Source organism: Panthera tigris, chromosome C1 (assembly GCF_018350195.1).
Source record: "Panthera tigris isolate Pti1 chromosome C1, P.tigris_Pti1_mat1.1, whole genome shotgun sequence".
In the NCBI taxonomy this organism is placed as follows: Eukaryota; Metazoa; Chordata; class Mammalia; order Carnivora; family Felidae; genus Panthera; species Panthera tigris.
Genome location: NC_056667.1, coordinates 96,320,325 through 96,342,190, shown reverse-complemented (window position 1 = coordinate 96,342,190; position 21,866 = coordinate 96,320,325). Strand labels below are relative to the sequence as shown.

At 37.2% G+C, this 21,866-nt stretch overlaps 1 protein-coding gene across 9 annotated transcripts in view; it reads left to right on the top strand.

Moving 5' to 3' along the window:
- Positions 1–21,866, top strand: part of PHTF1 (putative homeodomain transcription factor 1) — a 90,080-nt gene that overhangs the window by 13,678 nt on the left and 54,536 nt on the right. For all 9 annotated transcript variants that reach the window (XR_006221820.1, XR_006221821.1, XR_006221825.1 and 6 more), the window contains exons 4-5: positions 15,076–15,145; positions 15,877–16,035. Coding sequence is in view for 2 of the 9 variants with exons in the window: in XM_042998229.1 (XP_042854163.1) it covers positions 15,076–15,145; positions 15,877–16,035 (229 nt within the window). In the remaining 7 variants the exon portion in view is untranslated. The remainder of the gene's footprint in view (positions 1–15,075; positions 15,146–15,876; positions 16,036–21,866) is intronic.

Below are 21,866 nucleotides of genomic sequence, written 5' to 3'. Positions count from 1 at the left end.
TTTATTCTTTTTGATGAAATCAACAGTGAGTTTGTTTTAAAATTTCTCTTTCTGTAAGTAGTTATTGGTAGAGAGAAATGCAACAAATTTTTGTATATTTATGCCCTACAACTTTACTGAATTCATTTATTCTAATAGTTTTGGGCAGAGTCTAGGGTTTTCTAGATATAATACTATGTAATCTTCAAATAAGGACGGTTTTACTCCTTCCTTACCAATTTGGATGCCTTTTATTTCTTTTTCTTGTCTGATTGCCACAGGTAAGAGGTCTAGTCAGTACTGTGTTGAATAAAAGTGGTGAGAGGGGACATCCTTGTCTTGTTCCTGATCTTAGAAGGAAAGCTTTCAGCTTTTTACTGCTGATATGATATGAGCTGTGGGTTTGTCATAGATGGCCTTTATTATGTTGCTGAAAGGATCTTTTGAGTGATTAACACCTTTACTAAGGAGCAGTATCATATTTCAGAACTTAATTAAAGTCTACCTTGTTGTTTCTCCCGTGAGTCTCTTTTACTATTCTCACACCAAACACTTTGCTGTGTCACCAACCATGTGGAAGTTTTCCGCAACACCACGCACTTCTCCCTGAAACCACCCAGGAGTCCTATAATTTAACTCAGCTCTGACACTGTCTACTTAGAGATAGTGTCAGCTCCCACACATTAAAGGCTCAGTCCCACTTTGGATACCAGTCGTAAGTAGTAGGTCCCCAGGTTCCCCACAACTTTCTGTCCTACTTGGCTACAAATCAGGTTCCCATGATCTGCTCCTCAGGTTTGATTAATTTGCTAGGGTGGCTTACAGAAGTCATAGAAACACTTACTTAGATTCACAAGTTTACTAGAGGATATCATAATGGATGCAGATGAACAGCCAGATAAAGAGATACATAGGGCAAGGTCTGGGAGGATCCAGAGCATAGGAGCTTCTGTCCCTGTGGAGTTGGGGTGGATCACCTTCCTGGTGTGGATGTGTACAACAACCTGGATGCGCTTTGAACCCCATACTATGGGGGTTTTTATGCTGAGTTTATTAACCAAGTATAAGGCACCACATGAAGATATATTCAGGTCTTCAGAGTTTCAAAACTTCATGTCCCCTTTCAGAAAGCATGGGGAGACATGTAGTGTATTAGAATGAAATGAGTAACCCATAAAAGGGGAATCCATAGTACCAGGAAACAGGATAGCCAGCACAGAGAGAGGTAAAGGGAATTCCAGGATAATTAAGAGGTGTCCCAGGATGGCAGTTCATATCAGGCCTAGAAAGCAATGAGACCAGAAAGAAGCAAGAGGACAGAAAATTGTGATACAGACATCTTCCAGGGGGAAAGAAAGAAACTGGTATTTGTTGTGTTTTAGCATATTTGGAGCAGATTTGTAACACTTATAGGGAGTTTCAAGATGAATTAGTAATGTATATGCAGAAAATTGAGTGAGAAAATGAGGCTTGCCATATATGGCCTTTATTATGTTAAGGTACATTCCCTCTATACCCACTTTGTTGAGAGTTTTTATCATAAATGGATGTTGAATTTTGTCAGATGCTTTTTTTTTTTTTTGCATCTGTTGAGATGATAGTATGATTTTGATCTTTAATTTTGTCAGTGTCCTATATTACATTGATTTGTGGATGTTGAACCATCCTTGCATCCCTGGAATAAATCCCACTTGGTTGTGGTGTATGATCCTTTTGATTTATTGTTGAATTCAGTTTGCTAATATTTTTTCTGAGAATTTTTGCATCTGTGCTCATCAGGGATATTGGCCTATTATTTTCTTGTAGTGTCCTTATCTGGTGTTAGTATTACGGTAATGCCGGCCTCATAAAATGAGTTTGGAAGCATTCCTACCTCTTCTAATTTTTGAAAGAGTTTGAGAAGGATTGGTATTAATTCTTTGAATGTTTGGTAGGTAGAATTGATTAGTGAAGCCATCTGGTACAGGAATTTTTTTTTTTAATGTATAGTATTTTTTAAGTTTATTTATTTTGAGAGAGAGAGAGAGCATGAGTAGGGGAGGGGCAGAGAGAGGGAGAGAGAGAGAATCCCAAGCAGGCTCCATGCCATCAGCATAGAGCCTGATGTGGGGCTGGAACTCATGAAATGTAAGATCATGACTTGAGATGAAAACAAGAGTCGGATGCTCAACTGACCAAGCCACCCCAGTGCCCCTACAGGAATTTTTTTTGACTGGGAGGATTTTGATTACTGATTCAGTCTCCTTACTATTAATCGGTCTGTTCAAATTTTCTATTTCTTCCTGATTCAATTTTGGGAGGTTGTGTTTCTAGGAGTTTATCCTTTTCTTTTAGGCTGCCCAATTTGTTGGCATATAATTGTTCATATTAGGTTTTTTTTTTTTTTTTTTTTTTTTTTGATCCTTTTTTCTTATGGTATCAGTTGTAACATCTCCTCTTTCATTTCTGGTTCTGTTTGAGTCCTCTCACCCCTGCCCCCACCTTGGTAAGTCTAGCTTAGCTGAAGGTTTATTTTGTTTATCTTTTAAAAGAAACTAGCTCTGGTTTTATTGATCTTCTCTTTTATCTTTTTAGTCTCTATTGCATTTATTTCTGCTCTGATCTTTGCTGTTTCCTTCTACTAACTTTGAGCTTGCTTGTTCCTCTTTTCTAGTTTCTTGAGATGTAAAGTTAAAGTGTTGTTAATTTGTCAGGGTTCTTTACTAATGTAGGTTGGCATTTATTACTATGAACTTCCCTCTTAGGATTGCTTTTGTTTCATCCCCTAAGTTTTGGTATGTTGTATTTTTATTTTCATTTGTTCTCAAAGTTTTAAATATCTCTTTTGACTTCTTCTTTGACTCGTTGGTTATTTATTAGCACGTTGTTTAACTCCACATACATAATTTCATTCTTCTTAAATTTTATTAGGCTTGTCTTGTGGCCTAATATGATCTATCCTGGAGAATTTTTTATGTACACTGGATAATGTGTATTCTGTTGCCTGTGGATGGAATGTCCTGCACATATCTGTTAAGTCCATCGTATCTAATGTGTCTTTTGAGGCCAGTGTTTCCTCATTACCTTTAATTTTTATTCCATTTATTTAAACTAATAGAAAAATCCAGTTAACCCATTTCTCCCACCCTTACCCCCAGCTCTTGCAACCACCAGTCTGTTTTGTGTATCTATGAGCTTGGTTTGTTTGTATTGTTTTGTTTATTTATTTATTTGTATTTACTTTTAAAAAAATGTTTAATTATTTTTAAGAGAGTGCAAGCCAGGGATGGGCAGAAAGGGAGACAGAATCTAAAGCAGCCTCCAGGCTCTGAGCTGTCAGCACAGAGCCTGACGTGGGGCTTGAACTCACAAGCAGTGAGATCATGACCTGAGCTGAAGTCGGACGCTTAACCAACTGAGCCACCCAGGCGCCCGTGTTTTGTTTTTTTTAGATTCCACATTTAAGATAGATCATATGTTATTTGTCTTTCTCTGACTTATTTCACTTAGCATAATGCCCTAAGGTCCATCCGTGTTGTTGCAAAAGGCAAGATCTCACAGGCCACAGCTAACATTATTCTCAATGGTGAAGCGCTGGAAGCTTTTCCTCTAAGATCAGGAACAAGACCAGATGCCCATTTTTTTCACTTTTACTCAACATAGTATTGGAAGTCCCAGACGGAACAATTAGGCAAGAAAAAGAAATACAAGGCCTCCAAATCAGAAAGGAAGAAGTAAAACTGTTACTTTTTGCTGATGATATTATATCATATGTAGAAAACCCTAAAGATTCCACCAAAGACAATGATAATAAATGAATTCAATAAAGTTGCAGGATACAAAATCAATACATAGAAATCTGTTGCATTTCTCTATACTAAGAACAATCAAAACAAGAAAAACACACAATGAGAATATACCATTTGTAAATATTGATGCACCCAATGTAGGAGCACCCATATATATAAAGCAAATATAAATAGACTGAAAGGGAGAAATAGACAATGATACAGTAATCATTGGGAGCTTCAGTACCCTACTTTCAGCAATGGATATATCATCCAGAGAGAAAAATCAGCAAGGAAACATTGGACTTGAGTAGACCGTATAGAACTAATAGACATCGAAAGAACATTCTGTCCAACAGCAGCAGCAGTGCACATTCTCTTCAAGCACACATGGAAACTTCCCCAGGATAGATCATACGTTAGGTCATAAAACAAGTCTTAACAAATTTAAGAAGATTGAATATATTTCAGGTACCTTTTCTGACCACAGTGGTATTAAATTAGAAATCAATAACAGGAGGAAAACTAGAAGATTCACAAATATGTGGAAATTAAACAGTGTACTCTTTTTTTTTTTTTTTTTTCAACGTTTTTTATTTATTTTTGGGACAGAGAGAGACAGAGCATGAACGGGGGAGGGGCAGAGAGAGAGGCAGACACGGAATCGGAAACAGGCTCCAGGCTCCGAGCCATCAGCCCAGAGCCTGACGCGGGGCTCGAACTCACGGACCGCGAGATCGTGACCTGGCTGAAGTCGGACGCTTAACCGACTGCGCCACCCAGGCGCCCCTAAACAGTGTACTCTTGATCAACTGATAGGTCAAAGAAGAAATCAAATGAAATGAAACAATGAAAATGAAAAATTTTATAAATTAATGAAGTATTCAAAAAGAAATTAAGAAAACATTCCATTTACAATAGCATCAAAAGAATAAAATATTTAGGAATACATTTAACCATAGAGGTGAAAGATCTATACACTGAAAACTATGAAACATTGATGTAAGACACTGAAGAAGACACAAATAAATGGAAAGATATCTCATGTTCATGGATTGGAAGAATTAATATTGTTAAAATGTCCGTATTACCCAAAGGGATCTACCGATTAAAAACAATCTATCAAAATTCTCATGGCGTTTTTTGCAGATGCAGAAAAAACGAGGCTAAGATTCATATGGAACTCCAAATATCTAAAACAGGCATTAATTAAGAGCAAAGCTGGAGGCATCACACTTTCTGATTTCAAATTTTATTACAAAGCTGTAGTAATCAAAACACTATGATACTGGCATAAAAGACACCTGAATAAATGGGACAAAAGAGAGACCTCAGAAATAAAACCATGTGTACATAGTCAACTAATCTTTGGTAAAGGTGCTAAAAATATACAATGGGAAAAGGAGTCTCTTCAATAAATGATGCTGGGAAAACAGCTGGATATGCTGGATAGGTACCCTCATGCAGAAGAATGAGATTGGACCTTTATTTTATACCATACATAAAAATCAACTCAAGATGAATTAAAGACTTAAATGTAAGTCTTTATAATTCTAGAAGAAAGCAGGGGAAAACTTCCTTGACTTTGGTCTTGGCAATGAGTTTTTTGGATTTGACAACAAAAATACAGGCAACAAAAGCAAAAGTAACAAGTAGGACTACATCAAACTAAAATGTTTTTGCCTAGCAAAGGAAGCAATCAACAAAGCATAAAGACAACCTGTGGAATGGGAGAAAATATTTGTAAACCATATATCTGATAAGGGATTAATATTCAAAATATAAGAGGAACTCCTACAACTCAATAGTTAGAAACAAGTAATGCAATTAAAAACAGACGAAGGACCTGAACAGATATTTTTCCAAAGAAGATATATTTACCAATGGCTTTATGAAAAGGTGTTTAGCATCACGAGTCATCAGGGAAATGTAAATCAAACCCACAATGAGATATCACCTCCTACCTGCCAGGATGACTCTTATCAGAAAGTCAAAAAAGGGATGCCTGGGTAGCTCAGTCGGTTAAGCATCCGACTCTTGGTTTTCGCTCAGGTCATGATCTCATGCATGGTTCATGAGTTCAAGCCCTGCACCGGGTTCTGCGCTGATAGTACAAAGCCTGCTTGGAATTCTCTCCCCCTCTCCCTCTCTCTCTCTCTGCCCCTCCCCCTCTCTCTATCTCTCTAAATAAATAAGTAACCTTAAAAAAAAATAAAGTCAAAAAATAGTTAAGTGTTAGTGAGAATGTAGAGAATAGGTAACTTTTATGTACTGTTGGTGGGAATGTAAATTGGTATAGCCATTATGGAAAACGTTATGGAGGCTTTTCAAAAAATTAAAAATAGAACTACCATTTGATCCATATATCCCTTTTCAGGGTATTTGTCCAAAGGAAATAAAATCATTATCTTGAAGAGATCTCTGCACCCCCATGTTCATGGTATTATTCATAGTAGCCAAGCTATGAAAACAACCTAAGTGTTCATTGATGGATGAATTGATAAGGAAAATGTGTTATGTATTTGTGTGTGTGTGTATAATGGAATATTACTCAATCTTAAAAAAAAAAAAAAAAAAAAAGGAAATCCTGCCATTTGCAGTAACATGGATGAACCTGAAGAGCATTATGCAAAGTGAAACAGGCCAAACACAGAAAGCAAATACTGCACAATCTCACATGTGGAATGTAAACAAGTTAGACTCATAGAAACAGAGTAGAATAGTCACCAGGTGTTAAGAGATAGAGGAAATGGAGAGATATTGGTCAGAACGTACAAACTTTTACTCATAAGGTAAATAAGTTCCAGAGAGCTAACGTACAGCATGATGACTATAGTTAATAATACTGTATTATATACTTGAATTGGAAATCAAGCATTCCTAGCATACAAAAAAAAAAATGGCAACTATGTGAGGTGATTGGATATGTTAATTAGCTTGATTCACAATGTCAATGTATATGGAAATGTCACATTGTACTCCTTAAATATATACAATTTTTGTCAATTATACCTCAGTTAAGGGAGGGGGAAAAAGAAAAAAAATGAGGCAGTTACAATTATAGGACAAACAAAATTTCGAAGAAAAGAGATGTCATCATTGATTACTTGGCTTAGCTGGTAACAATATTTATGTAATCACATCACTCTAAACATCAATCACTGATTTAATTAAAACTGGGGTAAAACTGTATCTGGGGGGAAACTATAGTTTGCGAGGGCATGGGTATGTGTGTTCGGCGGTACAATAATCATCATTAATACCTAGCATGTAGTATGTGCCTGGCATTATCCTAACCACCACCTACACACTCCTGATCTTTCCTTACTTAAGCAATCCTATAGAAGTAGATGTATTATTCTCGCTTTACAGGCTAAGAAAGCTGTCTCCTCATCTACAATGGTAAGAAATGAATGGATAGTACGTAAAGTCGATGAAAGCGTTGTACACATCTTATTTAGAAATAAGAAAGAATAATGAGGAATTAGGAATTAGGGGTAAGGAAGGGTATTTTTTTGTTATTAGCCTCATAATATAAGTATTGCAGTAAAGATTTAATTTAGAAGAATTTCCTGTCCAAAAAAGAGAAAATGAACTTCCTTGGGTAATAAGATAGATGTATATATGTAATACATTTGAGATAAATGGATAGTTTGATAGACATAGAGGTATATGAATGGTTATGAATATGCCATTGTCTTTTATTTATACCAGTAGCAAAACCCCTCAAATCTCATCAACATTTAGGCATGAACTTTGGAGTTCACTAGACTTAAATGTGTATTATCTTATCTTTGTTTTTCTGATTATTCAGTTCCCTACCTGTAAGAACATTGTTATGTCTCCACCTATTGTCATGGGACTTGCAGTGCCTTCCTGTGGGAGGAGAATCCTTCCCTGCCCCACAGATTTCCAGCTTGGCGAGTGGGGTGTGAGCAGAATGTGACCTTCCTTCCTTTGACCCAGTCCTGTCCTTTCTCATGCCTTTTCCATCCTGTGAGAAGCTGGAGTGCCAAAGCTGGGGTTTGAATTCTTCTGTGGCTTCATCTTCGCACTGACCCCACATTTTCGATTACCAAGACCTCTGGATTCTGTCTTGTAAAACTTTTGACGATGAATACTTTTCCCAATTTATGTTTCTAATTCCCTGGACTGATCTGTTTGCACTCCTCTGTCTGCACGCTGCTGCCTGCAGGCCAAATCCGCGGGAGCACTGCACTGCGGACCTCTGTGTTTTACATATTTATTGTCTGTGCCTTGGTCAGCTGTAGTGCAATTGTGGCTGAGGTCAGTAGTCGCCACAGAGATGGTGGAGTCTGCAAGGCCTACAATGCCGTCTGGCCTTTTACAGATAGTTTATCCACTCTTCATCTAAATTACTGGAACAGCTTTTTTTTTTTTTTTTTTTTTTTTTTTAAAAAAACTCCATTCTCTCTGCCCAGTGTCTCTTCAGCCCTCACATCACTGAAACTGTCTGGTTACTTTGTTCCTGTTTTAACATAAATGGTATTGTTTTTCTCCTATTTAAAGCTGTTTCCTGACTTCCTGGTACCCTTATAAAATACGTACACACTCTTAACAAGTTATAATCTTCACAGCCTGGGTTCTTACCTTTCCTGCTTCTGTCTCGCCTTACCTTTACCCCTTTTCACTTCCACTCTCCTTTGGCTTTCTTGAACTTTCCTAAGTTTTTGTCATTCTATCTCTTATTTCTGGGTCTTCTCTTATGCTTACCTTTATTCTCCCTTGTGCTATGCCCCTTGTCTGTCTTTCCAGAGTCTCACACATCCTTAGGTCTCAGGTCAGATATTATTTTCTTTTGGAAATCTTTCTTTGACTTATAAATCTGACTGAGCGGCCCTTCGTGCATGTTCCAGTAGTGCTTTACTTGCCTTGTCGTTGTTTCGTTGTTCATCATCTCCCCTTAAATCGGGTGACTGACTTCCTTCTGTGCCTGACTATAAAGTAATTTGATTCTCTCATGGGCAACGAGATGGAAATTTTAACACACTAAAAGATGGAGATGTGTTATTGGGTTTCCACTTGTCTTTTTTTTCCTGTTGAATACATTGATGGTCCAACAATATTGCAGCAATGCCTCCAGTACTTTTGTCCCTCTGCCTAAAAGGAGGAGCTCCACTGGTCAGGTGGTTCTGATCCTTGGCGGGGTTGCACAGTTACGTCGGGGGCAGCGGGTGGAGAGGCTGTAGCAGGGGCTGCGCAGAGAATTTCCAGGGCACCTTTCTGGCAACTAGGGCAGGGCTGTCCTGCTTCTCTCCTGCGATCTTTCTCCCGGGTTCTTAGGGTAGAGGTGGCGTCCACTAAGGAAACTCACTCACATCTCCCAGAGCTTAATCCCACTGAACCTTCCAGAGGCAAGCAGTCTCGCTTGATCTCAAAAGATCCTCTCCCTACATTGATTTGGAATGCATTTTGTACCAGTTAATGAGGGGCAGGATATGTAGTGGTTTGGAAGGAAAATGACTGGGGTAGAATCTCTGTGCCTGGTCTCCTCCTCAGTAAAGCAAGGGTAATCAGAGGTACCTGTCTCACAGGACAGTTCTGAGGATTAAATGAGTTAAACAAGTTAATGTAAGTATATGTAAAGTGCTTAGAATAGAGCTTGGTGCATGTTTCCTCTTACTGTATTATACTATGGAAAGTGTAGGATAAAGCAGAAAAATCCTATACTATGGAATGTGTAGGATAAAGCAGAAAAATCCTAAAAGCATGGCACGTGTTTTTTTTATTCTTCCTCTGCATAAACAAGTACAGAGGATTGTGGTGGCTTTCTCATGTCTCTCAAGAACAGGGGTCATAAGTTTATTAATGACTTCTCTCCCTTTAGGACAGAAAAAATGGTAAGGGAGGTTCAGGGGGCATTTTCCTGAGCAACCCTCATACGTTGGCTTTATCGTCTAATTCTATAGTGTACACTTTTTGAAGATAGAGCTATGTTTTGACTTATTGCTGTATACCTAGCTCAGGTGGAGTATCTAGCACATAAAGGCACATGTTGAATATTTGTTGACTAAGTGAACGAATGAATGTATTTCTGTTGCTAAGGGAGGTTTTCGTAGTTTGGTAATTGTCTCCAGTTAATACTAACTCTAATTCTATAATGTTAAAGGTGAAAAGTCTAAAAAGCAAAGGAAGCAGAAAAATTCATTTGCCTCTAAAGTTAAGGCACTTAAAGCTTCTTTAGTTGGAATTGTACTGATGCAAATGTCCACAGGGTCTTTGTCCGTTAGAATACAATGCAGTGATGTTTTTACTTTTGAAATTTTAATTTCTGCTTTTGAATATAGCCAAGATAATTATTATTCCCATGGATATTATGTAGATTTCAAAAATTAGTGCATGTGTTTTTTAAAGGATTGTTTCTCTGAAATGTCTAACTTTCAAAATTTGATTTCTTCCAAGATTTAATTTCATTACATTTAAGGTTTTAGAACATTCTTCTGTAAAATCTATAGTTTGTAGTTGAACTATATAGAAACATAGGATCCACTTGTTTGGGTGGATGGAACTAGAGGGTATTAAGCTAACCATAGTAAGTCAGAGAAAGACAGATACCATATGATTTCACTCATGTGGAATTTAAGGTACAAAACAGATGAACATAGGGAAGGGAAGCAAAAATAATACAAAAACAGGGAGGGGGACAAAACATGAGAGACTCTTAAATATGGAGAACAAACTGAGGGTTGCTAGAGGGGTTGTGGGAGGGGGGATGGGCTAAACGGGCAAGGGGCATTAAGGAGGACACTTGTTGGGATGAGCACTGGGTGTTATATGTAGGGGATGAATCACTGGATTTTCCTCCCAAAATCATTATTGCACTATATGCTAACTAAATTAATTAATTAATTTAAAAAAGCTAGAAACATTGCATCACCCCCAAAAAAGATGACTACATTTATTTAAACAGAGCTGAAGATCAATACTGGTTCAATGTCTAAAATTGGGAAATAGCAAATGGCTGTAACCTTTAATTTTTACTTTAATTTTAAAGGTTAAATACCTAATTTTTAAAACTTGTTTAGCATTTATATATGTTGATTATGAAATTAAAATCCATCTTTTAAAAGTTTTGAAGTAGTGAAATAAAACTTTTAGGCAAACCAGGAGTTTAAAACACAAAAGATAATTCACAAACTTGATTCATAATATACAGCAAGGTTATTAGGGTTTGTAAGCCCTGAGTTTTTCCTGTAAAAAACTGTTGTCTATATGTTAATAAAATTGAGTAAATGCCATCCCTTTGGAGCAATAATGATTAATTTAAGAAACATTAGAAACTTGGAGATGTAGCAAGTACTCTATAAAAGTCCATGCATTTTTATCTTTTAGGAGAAATGAATATATGTCTAATAACATCACAAATTAAGCTGCTTTAATTTGAGGTGGTAGATGATAAAGGCCCTGAAAGGATTCTTTCTTCATGCCCTGAAAAAAAGGTTAGGACTAGATTTTTGGTTAAATGTGGTAGATTAGCCATACACATTTATAATCTCTCCCTTCTGAATCACCACTAAGTTACATGAAAGGAATCCATAAAGGGGTTGTATAGAATGGGTACCTCCCCAAAGTCAAGGAAAAAGATTGAGGAGGAAGGTCTCAGCAAATGAGAAATCTACATATATTTGGAAGATAAAAAATGAATGGAAGAGAGTGTCAGGAGAGCATAGGAGAATGCCAGGTGGCCTGCAAAGCTCCCCAGAGAGGCTTAGGACTTGAATGCACCAAGGTTCTATGTGAGGCAGAGGTGAGCCACAGGGCTAAAAATAGGGGATTAAATGACCTTTGTATACAGAGGTTGGACCTCCAGTCTTCTCATCAATCCCTTAAAGACAGGCAACAGTGCCCCTTATGAAGGAGACCACTGGTATTCTGAGAAAATTCATTGGAGAGGGTCTGTGGACAGCGAAGAGCAGGGAAGAATCATACTAAAACCAGAATTGTGACCCCCCCCCCCCCACATTGGTTTAATCTCAGAACTTCCACCACAGAAATCTGTAGCCTTCCTATCCCTCCAGATATGGACATTGGGTGATTCCCTCTAGCTGGTTGATTACACTGAAGTGAAACCCCAAATCTATAAGCTATGCTCATATACACAGAGCTTCCAATAAGTTTTAAAGAATTTCTAGACATATTGGATAAAGAGTTAGTATCCAAAATCTATAAAGAGTTTACCAAACTCAGTACCTGAAAAACAAATAATCTGGTGAAGAAATGGGCAGACGACATGAATAGACACTTTCCAAAGAAGACATCCAGATGCCCAGCAGATACATGAAAAGATGCTCAACATTTGCTCATCATCAGGGAAATACAAATCAAAACCACATTGAGATACCACTTCACACCGGTCAGAGTGGCTAAAATGAACAACCCAGGAAACAGATGTTGGCGAGGATGTGGAGAAACGGGAACCCTCCCACTGTTGGTGGGAATGCAAACTGGTGCAACTGCTCTGGAAAACAGAATGGAGGTTCCTTAAAGAATTAAAAATAGAACTACCTTATGACCCAACAATAGCAGTACTAGGAATTTATCCAAAGGATACAGGAGTGCTGATTCATAGGGGCACATGTACCCTAATGTTTACAGCAGCACTGTCAACAATAGCCAAATTATGGAAAGAGCCTAAATGTCCATCAACTGATGAATGGATAAAGAAGATGTGGTTTATATATATAGTGGAATACTACATGGCAATGAGAAAGAATGAAATCTTGCCATTTGCAGAAATGTGGATGGAACTGGAGGGTATTATGCTAAGTGAAATAAATCAGGCAGAGAAAGATATCATATATTTTCACTCATATGTGGAACTGGAGAAACTTAACAGAAGACCATGGGGGAAGGGAAGGGGAAAAAATAGTTTCAAACAGAGAGGGAGGCAAATCACAAGAGACTCTTATAAGAGAACAAAGAGAACATAAGAGAACAAACTGAGGGTTGATTGGGGGTGCTGGGGAGAGGGGAAAACGGTTGATGGGCATTGAGGAGGGCACTTGTTGGGATGAGCACTGGGTGTTGTTTGTAAGCGATGAATCATGGGAATCTATTCCCAAAGCCAAGAGCACACTGTATACACCGTATATTAGCTAACTTGACAATAAATTATATTAAAAAAAAATTTCTGTTGAAGTAAAACGTGCTCAGGAAATATGGATATACTTATATGTATATAACAGAATTTTCAAGGTACAGATTGAGGAATTTCCACAAACTGAACATAACCGTGTAACAAGCACTAAGATCAAGAGATGGATAATTAGCAGTACCATAGAAGCTTCCCTCACATACTGTTCCAGTCACTGTTACCAGCAGAGGTATACCAGTATCCCAACTGCTAGTGCTATAGATTAATTTTACCTTTTTGAACTTTATATAGGTGAAATTATACAGTACATACATTTTTTAATCTAATGTGTTCTGTTCAGTGTTATGTTTGTGAGATTCATTCATGTCGTTGTATAATTATAGTTTATTTAGCACAACACTACAATTACCCATTCTGCTATTGATGGGCAACATATGAGTGTTGATGGGTAGTTTCCAATTTGGGGCTCTTACAAATAATTCTTCTATGAACATTTTATACACATTATTTGGTGAAATACATACACATTTGTCTTGGGTATAAACCTTGAAGTAGAATACTTAGTCCATCAGGTTTTCAGCACCTCATTCTAGTATATAAGGAAACAGCCGATGCTTATTAGATATTTGACTAAATCCCCAAAGTAAAAGAGAATAGAAAGGAATGAACCCAAAGAGTCAAAATGAAAAATTTAATAGAGAAATTTGAGGAAATTTCTGGAAAGCAGAATAAAAAGACAAAAGAGGTAGAAAATAGAAGAGAAAGTTAAGTCTTAGAGGGAAGAAATATGAAAATAAATTATAGGAAAACTTCCTTAAAGCTGAAAGACATTGATTTCCGTATAGAAGGGATTTTTCAGCACAATAGATGTAAAAGACTCCTATCAAGGCACATCATTCTGAAATTTCTGAACACCATGAATAAAGTGGAGATTCAGAGGAAAGAAACAATTCATGCTCAAAGGATCAGGAATCAGAAATGCACTGGAGTTTGCAACAGCAACATTGGAAGCTAGAAAACAGAACAATGTCTTAATTCCTGAAGGAAAATTGTTAACAACTTTGAATTTTACACCTAGTGTAACCTTTAATTAGGCATAAGGGTAGACTGAATTCATTTTCAGACATGTAAGGATTAAAAAAGTTATCTTCTGTGACCCCTTTCTCAGGAAGCATGTGAAGGATGTGCTTCAGGAAGACAGGTGTAGGAGCTAGAGATTCACCGCAGAGGTGAAGGGGGTTGTCAGAGTGAGAGTGAGAAGTCCTGCATTACAGTCAGCTGTGCAGCAGGCCTGGAGAGCAACTAATCTGATTACAACATGAAGATAGAAGGTTCTGGGAAGGGTCTTTCCAAAAAAAAAAAAATTTTTTTTTTTAAGAAATAAAAGACTTTGATTAATTTTCTGGCATTTGAGTATTTGAAAATGATAAATATTTTAACCGACCATGAATAAAAATATAAAATATGGCTTACAGGGAATATTTCATGATGATCATAACTACTGATTACTGATTTATCAAAAATGAATATAACTACATTGTAAGGATATATGTTTCAGGGGTGGAAGTTAGGATGTGGGGATTAGCTGTATAAGAGAACTAAATTCTTACATGCTGTATTAGGAATTGGTAAATTATTTTTTGAATCAATAAATGAAATAATGGCAGTATAAACATATTATTTAGAAGTATGGAAGTAAATACCAAGAGAAATAGTTAAAAAAAAAAAAAAAAAGGATGAAAGTTATTTGTTTTTGATGAGAGGAGGGGCGGGGTGGGGGGGGAGGGTAATGAGGGGGCTGCTATTTTGTACTTACTGATCCTTTGGCATTGTTGGATTTTTTTTTAATTTTTTTTATTTAAAATTTCTTTTTTTTTTTTTTTTAAAAAAAAAAAACAACCAGAACATTACTAGGCTCCACACCCAATGTGGGGCTTGAACTTGTGACCTCAAGATTAAGAGTCACATGCTCTATGCCTGAGCCAGCCAGGTGGCCCTATTGTTGGATCATTTTAAAAAGTGGTAAAAGTATATTTTTTGTATTACTTGATAAACTAAAAACTAAAACATTAATGATAAGTTCTTTTAAGGAACATTAGGATTAAAGTGTCCCCGTTAAAAGGGAGTCATAAAGAAAAAAAAAATGTGAGTTTACCTTTTGTATTTAAAAGAGCTTTTTAGCCTTATCTCTGGTTTTGTTTTGTTTTATTCTAGGGCTTCAAAAACAAACCAAAAAAGATGGGTCACATAAAACCAGACTTGATTGACGTGGACTTAATCAGAGGTGAGTTCCAACTTTGGCTCATTTCTTATGTATATTATTATATTATTTCATAGTGGTGCTAGATATTATCTTCCCTTTATGATGGTACTTTAATCTCCAAAAGGAATATTCTTCCCTCATTCAGGCCTTAGGATTTTTTCCCCTTTGCTTTGGTACTGTGTGGCTATATAAATTATATATATGGTGTCCATAAGCATAAATTATATACATGGTGTCCATAAGGGTAAAAAAGGGATGAACTTGGAAATTGCTGTTGTGTAATTGAGAAAAATATACTGTATAACATTCATGTAAGCCTGATTTATTTTGAGCTCCTGTCCTAGTGATTGAGGCAAGGAGTTATATTTAATGAACATCTGAGAGGATTCTTTTTATTTTTTTTGTTATTCTTTTTAATGTTTTTATTTATTTTTGAGACAGAGAGAGACAGAGCATGAGCAGGGGAGGGGAAGAGAGAGAGGGAGACACAGAATCTGAAGCAGGCTCCAGGCTCTGAGCTGTCAGCACAGAGCCCGACGCGGGGCTCGAACTCACAGACTGTGAGATCATGACCTGAGCCAAAGTCGGACGCTCAACCGACTGAGCCACCCAGGCGCCCCGAGAGGATTCTTTCTAACTGAACTGGTTATGTGTTGATTTTTACTCTCAGCTGTTTTTAATATAGTGTTACAAGGAAGCATTACTATAGTATATGTAAATGTTTGATGTTTTGTTTTATTGTATATTTAAAGGCTCAACATTTGCCAAAGCCAAACCTGAAATTCCGTGGACATCTCTGACTCGAAAGGGGCTTGTTCGAGTTGTCTTTTTCCCGTTGTTCAGCAATTGGTGGATTCAGGTTACCTCTTTAAGAATCTTTGTTTGGCTGCTACTGCTTTACCTCATGCAAGGTAATTGGAGGGGTGGAATAAATTATGACAGGTTTTTTTGTTTTGTTTTGGTTTTTTGCTGCTTTTGCTATTAGATGATGCAGACCTTACTGTTCTTAGTTTTACCCTTCCTTCAAGAGTTTAAAGTACAAAGAAATGAAGGAACGTACACCATTTGGGGATCATCTTCGATTTATTAGCTCACAGAGAGCAAACATGATTGTCTAACTCTCTTCTCTTGAATTTCTTTCTACCCGTCTTGCTGGCCAGGCCTTTTCAATCTTTTCTTCTGTGTGACCTTTGAATATTGGATTACCTCAAGATTGGATCCTGGATTCTCTTTTCTAGGTACTCTCGTCAAGCCCCATTGCTTTAAAATAGCTGATCAACTGGTGATTCTCAAATTTATATCTCCAGGCCAGATCTCTCTGCTGAACTTCAGACTTATAAATCCAACTGCCTGCTTTTAGGCATTTCTGTATAGAGATTTAACAGGTATCTTGAACCTAATCCTATCCAAAATGGACCTCTGGATTTTTTTTTTTCATCATAGTCCACGACGCTAGCATCACTTTGCCTAGACCACTGGAATAATGTCTACTCTGAGCCTTCTTTCTACCAACCATTATTTTTACAGCAACTAGACAAATCTTTTACAGTAGAATTCATATCATGTCATTTTCCTGGTTAAAACTCTTGAGAGATTTCTCATTGCCCTTGGAGTAAAAATCCAGACTCCTCACCACGGCTTCAGTGCCCTACGTGGTCTGTTCCCTGCTGACTTCTTAGAGGTCGTGTCTTACTGCTCTCCTCCTTGCTTGCTGTAGGCATACTGGCCCTTTTTCTGTGCTTCATACAGAACTCTGCATTCTGTTTGAAGGCTATCTTTTTTCTCATCTTTAGGATCTGAACTCAGATGGAACTTTCATAGAGAGGGCAGCCCTATCTGTACCTTCTAATTTTTTTTTTTTTAATGCTTATTCATTTTTGAGAGAGACGAGTGCAAGGGGGGAGGGGCAGAGAGAGAAGGAGACAGAATCTGAAGCAGGCTCCAGGCTCCGAGCTGTCAGCACCAAGCCCGAAGTGGGGCTAGAACCCACAAACCTCGAGACCATGTTCTTGGACGCTCAACCAACTGAGCCATGCAAGTGCCCCATGTACCTTCTAAATAGTCCTACCATTCCCCAGGAATCTATTTTAATTTCTTTTTTTTTTTTAATTTTTTTTTAATTTTTTAATGTTTTTATTTATTTTTGAGACAGAAACAGAGCATGAGCAGGGGAGGGGCAGAGAGAGAGAGAGGGAGACACAGAATCCGAAGCAGGCTCCAGGGTCTGAACTGTCAGTACAGAGCCTGACGCGGGGCTTGAACTCATGGACTGTGAGATCATGACCTGAGCTGAAGTCGGACGCTTAACCGACTGAGTCACCCAGGCGCCCCTCTATTTTAATTTCTGTATTCCACAACTACCTGATGTTGACGTTTCTCTTCTACATTCAGGGACCCAGCACATTCTCTTTACCACTATATGGCCACTGCCTACCAGGAATACTTTCTGAAAGGGGACCATGTATATACTATGGTTATACCTAAGCAAAAAAGACATGAATTAGAACAGAGTAGGTGAAGGTTGGGTTAGGGTGGAAGGATTTGGGGTGACTTTTATTTTATCTGTGTCAGTTTTTTTGAATTAACTTATAGTGGGAAAGATAAATCTATGAATTTATGGATCTGTAAGTTCAGTTTTCTAAAGTTGTGACAATGCTGTCCAATAGAATTTTGATGATGCTACAAGTGTTCTATGTCTCACTACCCAGTGCAGTAGCTGTTAGTCATGTGTGGTTTTTGTGAGTACTCGCAATGTGGTTAGTGTGACTAAGGAACTGAATTTTAATTTTATTTAATTGTAAATAAATAGCTGTCATTTTAATGGCTGCATAATATTCCATCATATGAATACACTGTCATTTAAAATGATCGTTTTCATGTCTATGTGAGTCTCTCATATGGATTTACCATAAATACTTTTTATAGCTACTTAGTATTCCATTATATAAAAGTATCATAATTTAAATAACTTTCCATATTATGAACATTTAGATTATTCCTGGGTTTTTATTCCTATTAATAATGCCATCATGAACAAAATTTTCCATATTTTATATTATTTCCTTAGAATTTATTCTCTGAAATAGAATTAAGAGATTGAAGAATGTAAACATTTTAAGGCTTTTAGTACATAAAATGAAATTGCTGGGGCACACTTCTTTTTGGAAAGTAGTGGATGACAGTGCTTGTCTTAGCACAATCTGACTATCATTATTATAATTTTAAAAAATGTTACCTAATTGAATGTACAAAAAAAATTGTGTGTTACTCATATAGTTTGCATTTTTTGGTTGCTTATAAAAATGAACTTGTAAATGTTTTTCCACATGTTATTGAAGAATTTAAATTATATATATTAATTTTCATATATGCCATGGTCTATTTCTAAACTACATATTCTGCCCCATCAGAATCTGTAGTTATTCTGGTTATTCTCGTATCTGTACCACATTTCTTTAATTATTATTGTTGTTTAATATGTAGTAACATTGAGTAGTATTCCTTTTCAGCATTTCTCAGATGTTTTTACTTGCTTACTTTTTCAAAATAATTTAGAATTATTTTATCCTAATCAAAACGAAAAACTAATTTGGAATTAGACTGTAACTTCCCCCTTCCCATGAAGATTTTGATATATTTAGGGGGAGTGGGGAGAAAATTGATATATTTCACCTTTTAATCAAGTCTTCTGTTACATCTCTATTTATTAAAGCTTTGTAGGATTTTTAGTTCTTAGATCTTCCTAAAGTTTTTTTTTTTTTTAATTTTTTTTTTTTTTTAACGTTTATTTATTTTTGAGACAGAGAGAGACAGAGCATGAACGGGGGAGGGTCAGAGAGAGGGAGACACAGAATCTGAAACAGGCCCCGGGCTCCGAGCTGTCAGCACAGAGCCCGACGCGGGGCTAGAACTCACGGACCGCGAGATCATGACCTGAGCCGAAGTCGACCGTTTAACTGACTGAGCCACCCAGGCGCCCCTTCCTAAAGTTTTTTAGGAAGATTTTTTAATCCAGTAAAATATATATAACATATACTTTACCATCTTCACCGTTTTTACATATACAGTCGGTGGCATTAAGTCCATTTACATTGTTAGGCAACCATCACTGCCGTCCATCTCCAGAACTTTTTTCATCTTTCCAAACTGAGACATAGAACAATAATTCCCCAATTCCTCCCCTCTTGGGCTCCGGGCAACCATTCTACTTTCTCTCTGAACTCTACTTTCACAGTTCCTCTGTGACTACCTAGAGTAGTCTGGGTACCTCATGTAAGTAGAACATTGCAGTATTTGTCCTCTTGAGCCTGGCTTATTTCACTTAGCATAATGTTTTCAAGGTTCATCCATATGTAGCACATGTATTTCCTTCCTTTTGAAGGGTAAATAAGAATCCATTATGTGTATATCCCATATTTCATTTAAATATTCATCCATCAATGGACACTGGGTACTTCTACATTAAAGTAAAATATTTATGTGTTTATTTTTGTTGTTGCTGCTGCAGATATGATACTTTTTATTTTATAAATTTCAACTGGTTAGTGCTGTTACATTTGAAGGCTGTTTATGTTTAAAATTGTTATAACCGGCCTCTTTATTAACCTCTCATTAATTTGAATAGTTTTTCAGTGCTCCTCTCAGATTTTCTTATTATACAACCATGTTTTTGGCAAATAATGAAAATCTGGTCTCATTTTTCATGCATTTCATTTACTATTATTGAATTAGTCAACATTTTCAGAGCAGCGTTTAGATGATAACAGTAAGAATGGTCATCCTTGTTTTGGTCTCGATTCAGAATGTCTTCATTAGTATGATGTGTGTTCACTTACTCTTTAGTATATAAGGGACATATTTTTATATTCCTGTAATTTTAGAAGAGCTTGGCATTTAAGATTAATTACAAATCAGGAACAAATGTTAATTTTTGTGGAATGCTTTTTCACCATAGGAATTGGCCAAACTCAGTGGTTAAAGGTACAGTCCTTCACAAGACTGTCCTCACTTCAGACACCAGCCTCACTTTGGGATTCCCCAGTGCTACCCTAACTTCTGACCCCCTGGCTACAGTTTTGAGGGTCCCCCACTCATTCCTGCATGTTTGATAATTCACTCCCAGAACTCAGGAAAGTGTTATACTTACAATTACAGTTTTGTAATATTAAAAGTATATTATTATACAAATTAGAACAGATGCATAGTGTGAGAGGATTCAAAATAGGAAGTTTTCATCATCCTCAGGGATATGGTACCCATTCTGCCATGATGGGTAGCAAAGCTGACAGACTAGTGTCAATCAGGGATGCTCACCCAAGCTTTGGTATCCATAATTTTTATAGAGGATTTATTATGTAGGTATAACTGATCGAGTAATTGATCAAGTGGCCAACTCAGTCTTCAGCCTTTGTTCCCTCCCCACCCCTTCCCAGAGGTCAGGCTGATCCAATGTGCCTCAGAGCCTCAACCCTCTAATCACATGGTTGGTCTTTCTGGCATGGCTACCCCATCTGCAGCCACCTCATTGGCGTAAACTATCAGGTATGGTCCAAGGGGCCCACTGTGAATAACCAAGGTACTTCCATCACTTGAAAAATTCCAAGGATTTAGAGGTTACCTCCCAGGAATCAGGGACAAAGGCCTTTTACATAATTGCCAATTGAGATGATTTGTATATATATCACCCAAATTATGTTATTAAATTATTGGATTAAATCAGTTCAGTAAACAAACATGTAAGTGCCTACAATGTGTGCACAAGTCGTGTTCTGTCTGGGCTCTGAGATACATTTTTCGCTCCAGCATAAACCATGCATGGTCTTGGTGAATTATTCTTTGTTTTATTGTCAAATTTACTTTGATAGTATTTCAGTTATTCATTCAACAGATAATAAGTGCCTCTTATGTGCTGCATACTGATCTAGCTATAGCAGTGAACCCAAGAGACAAAAAAATCCCTTCATTCATGGTGCCTGCTTTTTAGTAGTAAATTTATATCCATATTCATAAGCCAGCAAGATCTGTAGTTTATTGTTTTGGTGCTGTCATTTTTATGTTTGGGTGATAGGCTGTTAGAGCATGAAATGAATTTGGTAGCTTTTTCTCCACATAGGAATAGTTTATATAGCACAAGAATTATCTTTTTTTTTTTTTTAATGTTTATTTATTTATTTTTGAGAAAGGGAGTGAGAGCGTGAGCAGAGGAGGGGCAGACACAGAGAGGGAGACAGAGAATTCCAAGCAGACTCTGCACTGTACACATAGAGCCTGATGGCGGGGTTCAAACTCACAAACCATGAGATTGTGACCTGAGCCAAAATCAAGAGTCAGACACTTAACTGACTGACCTACCCTGGTGCTCTATTTTAATTAATTATTTTTTTATTTGAGAGAGAGAGAGATCAAGCATGCACAAGGGGGAGAGGGGCAGAGGGAGGGAGGGAGGGAGGGAGGGAGGGAGGGAGGGAGGGAGAGAGAGAGAGAGAGAGAGAGAGAGAGAGAGAGAGAGAGAGAGAGAGAGAGAACGAGAGAACATCTTAAGCAGGCTCCATGCTCAGCACAGAGCCGATGTGGGACTTGATCTCGTGACCTGAGTCAAAATCAAGAGTGGGATGCTCAACTGACTAAGCCACATAGGCGCATCTAAGAATTAATTTTACATGAAAGTCTGAAAGAACTCACCTATTAAATTGTATCTGGAATATTTTGGATGTAGTTTTTGATATTTTTCTGTTTCTTTCAC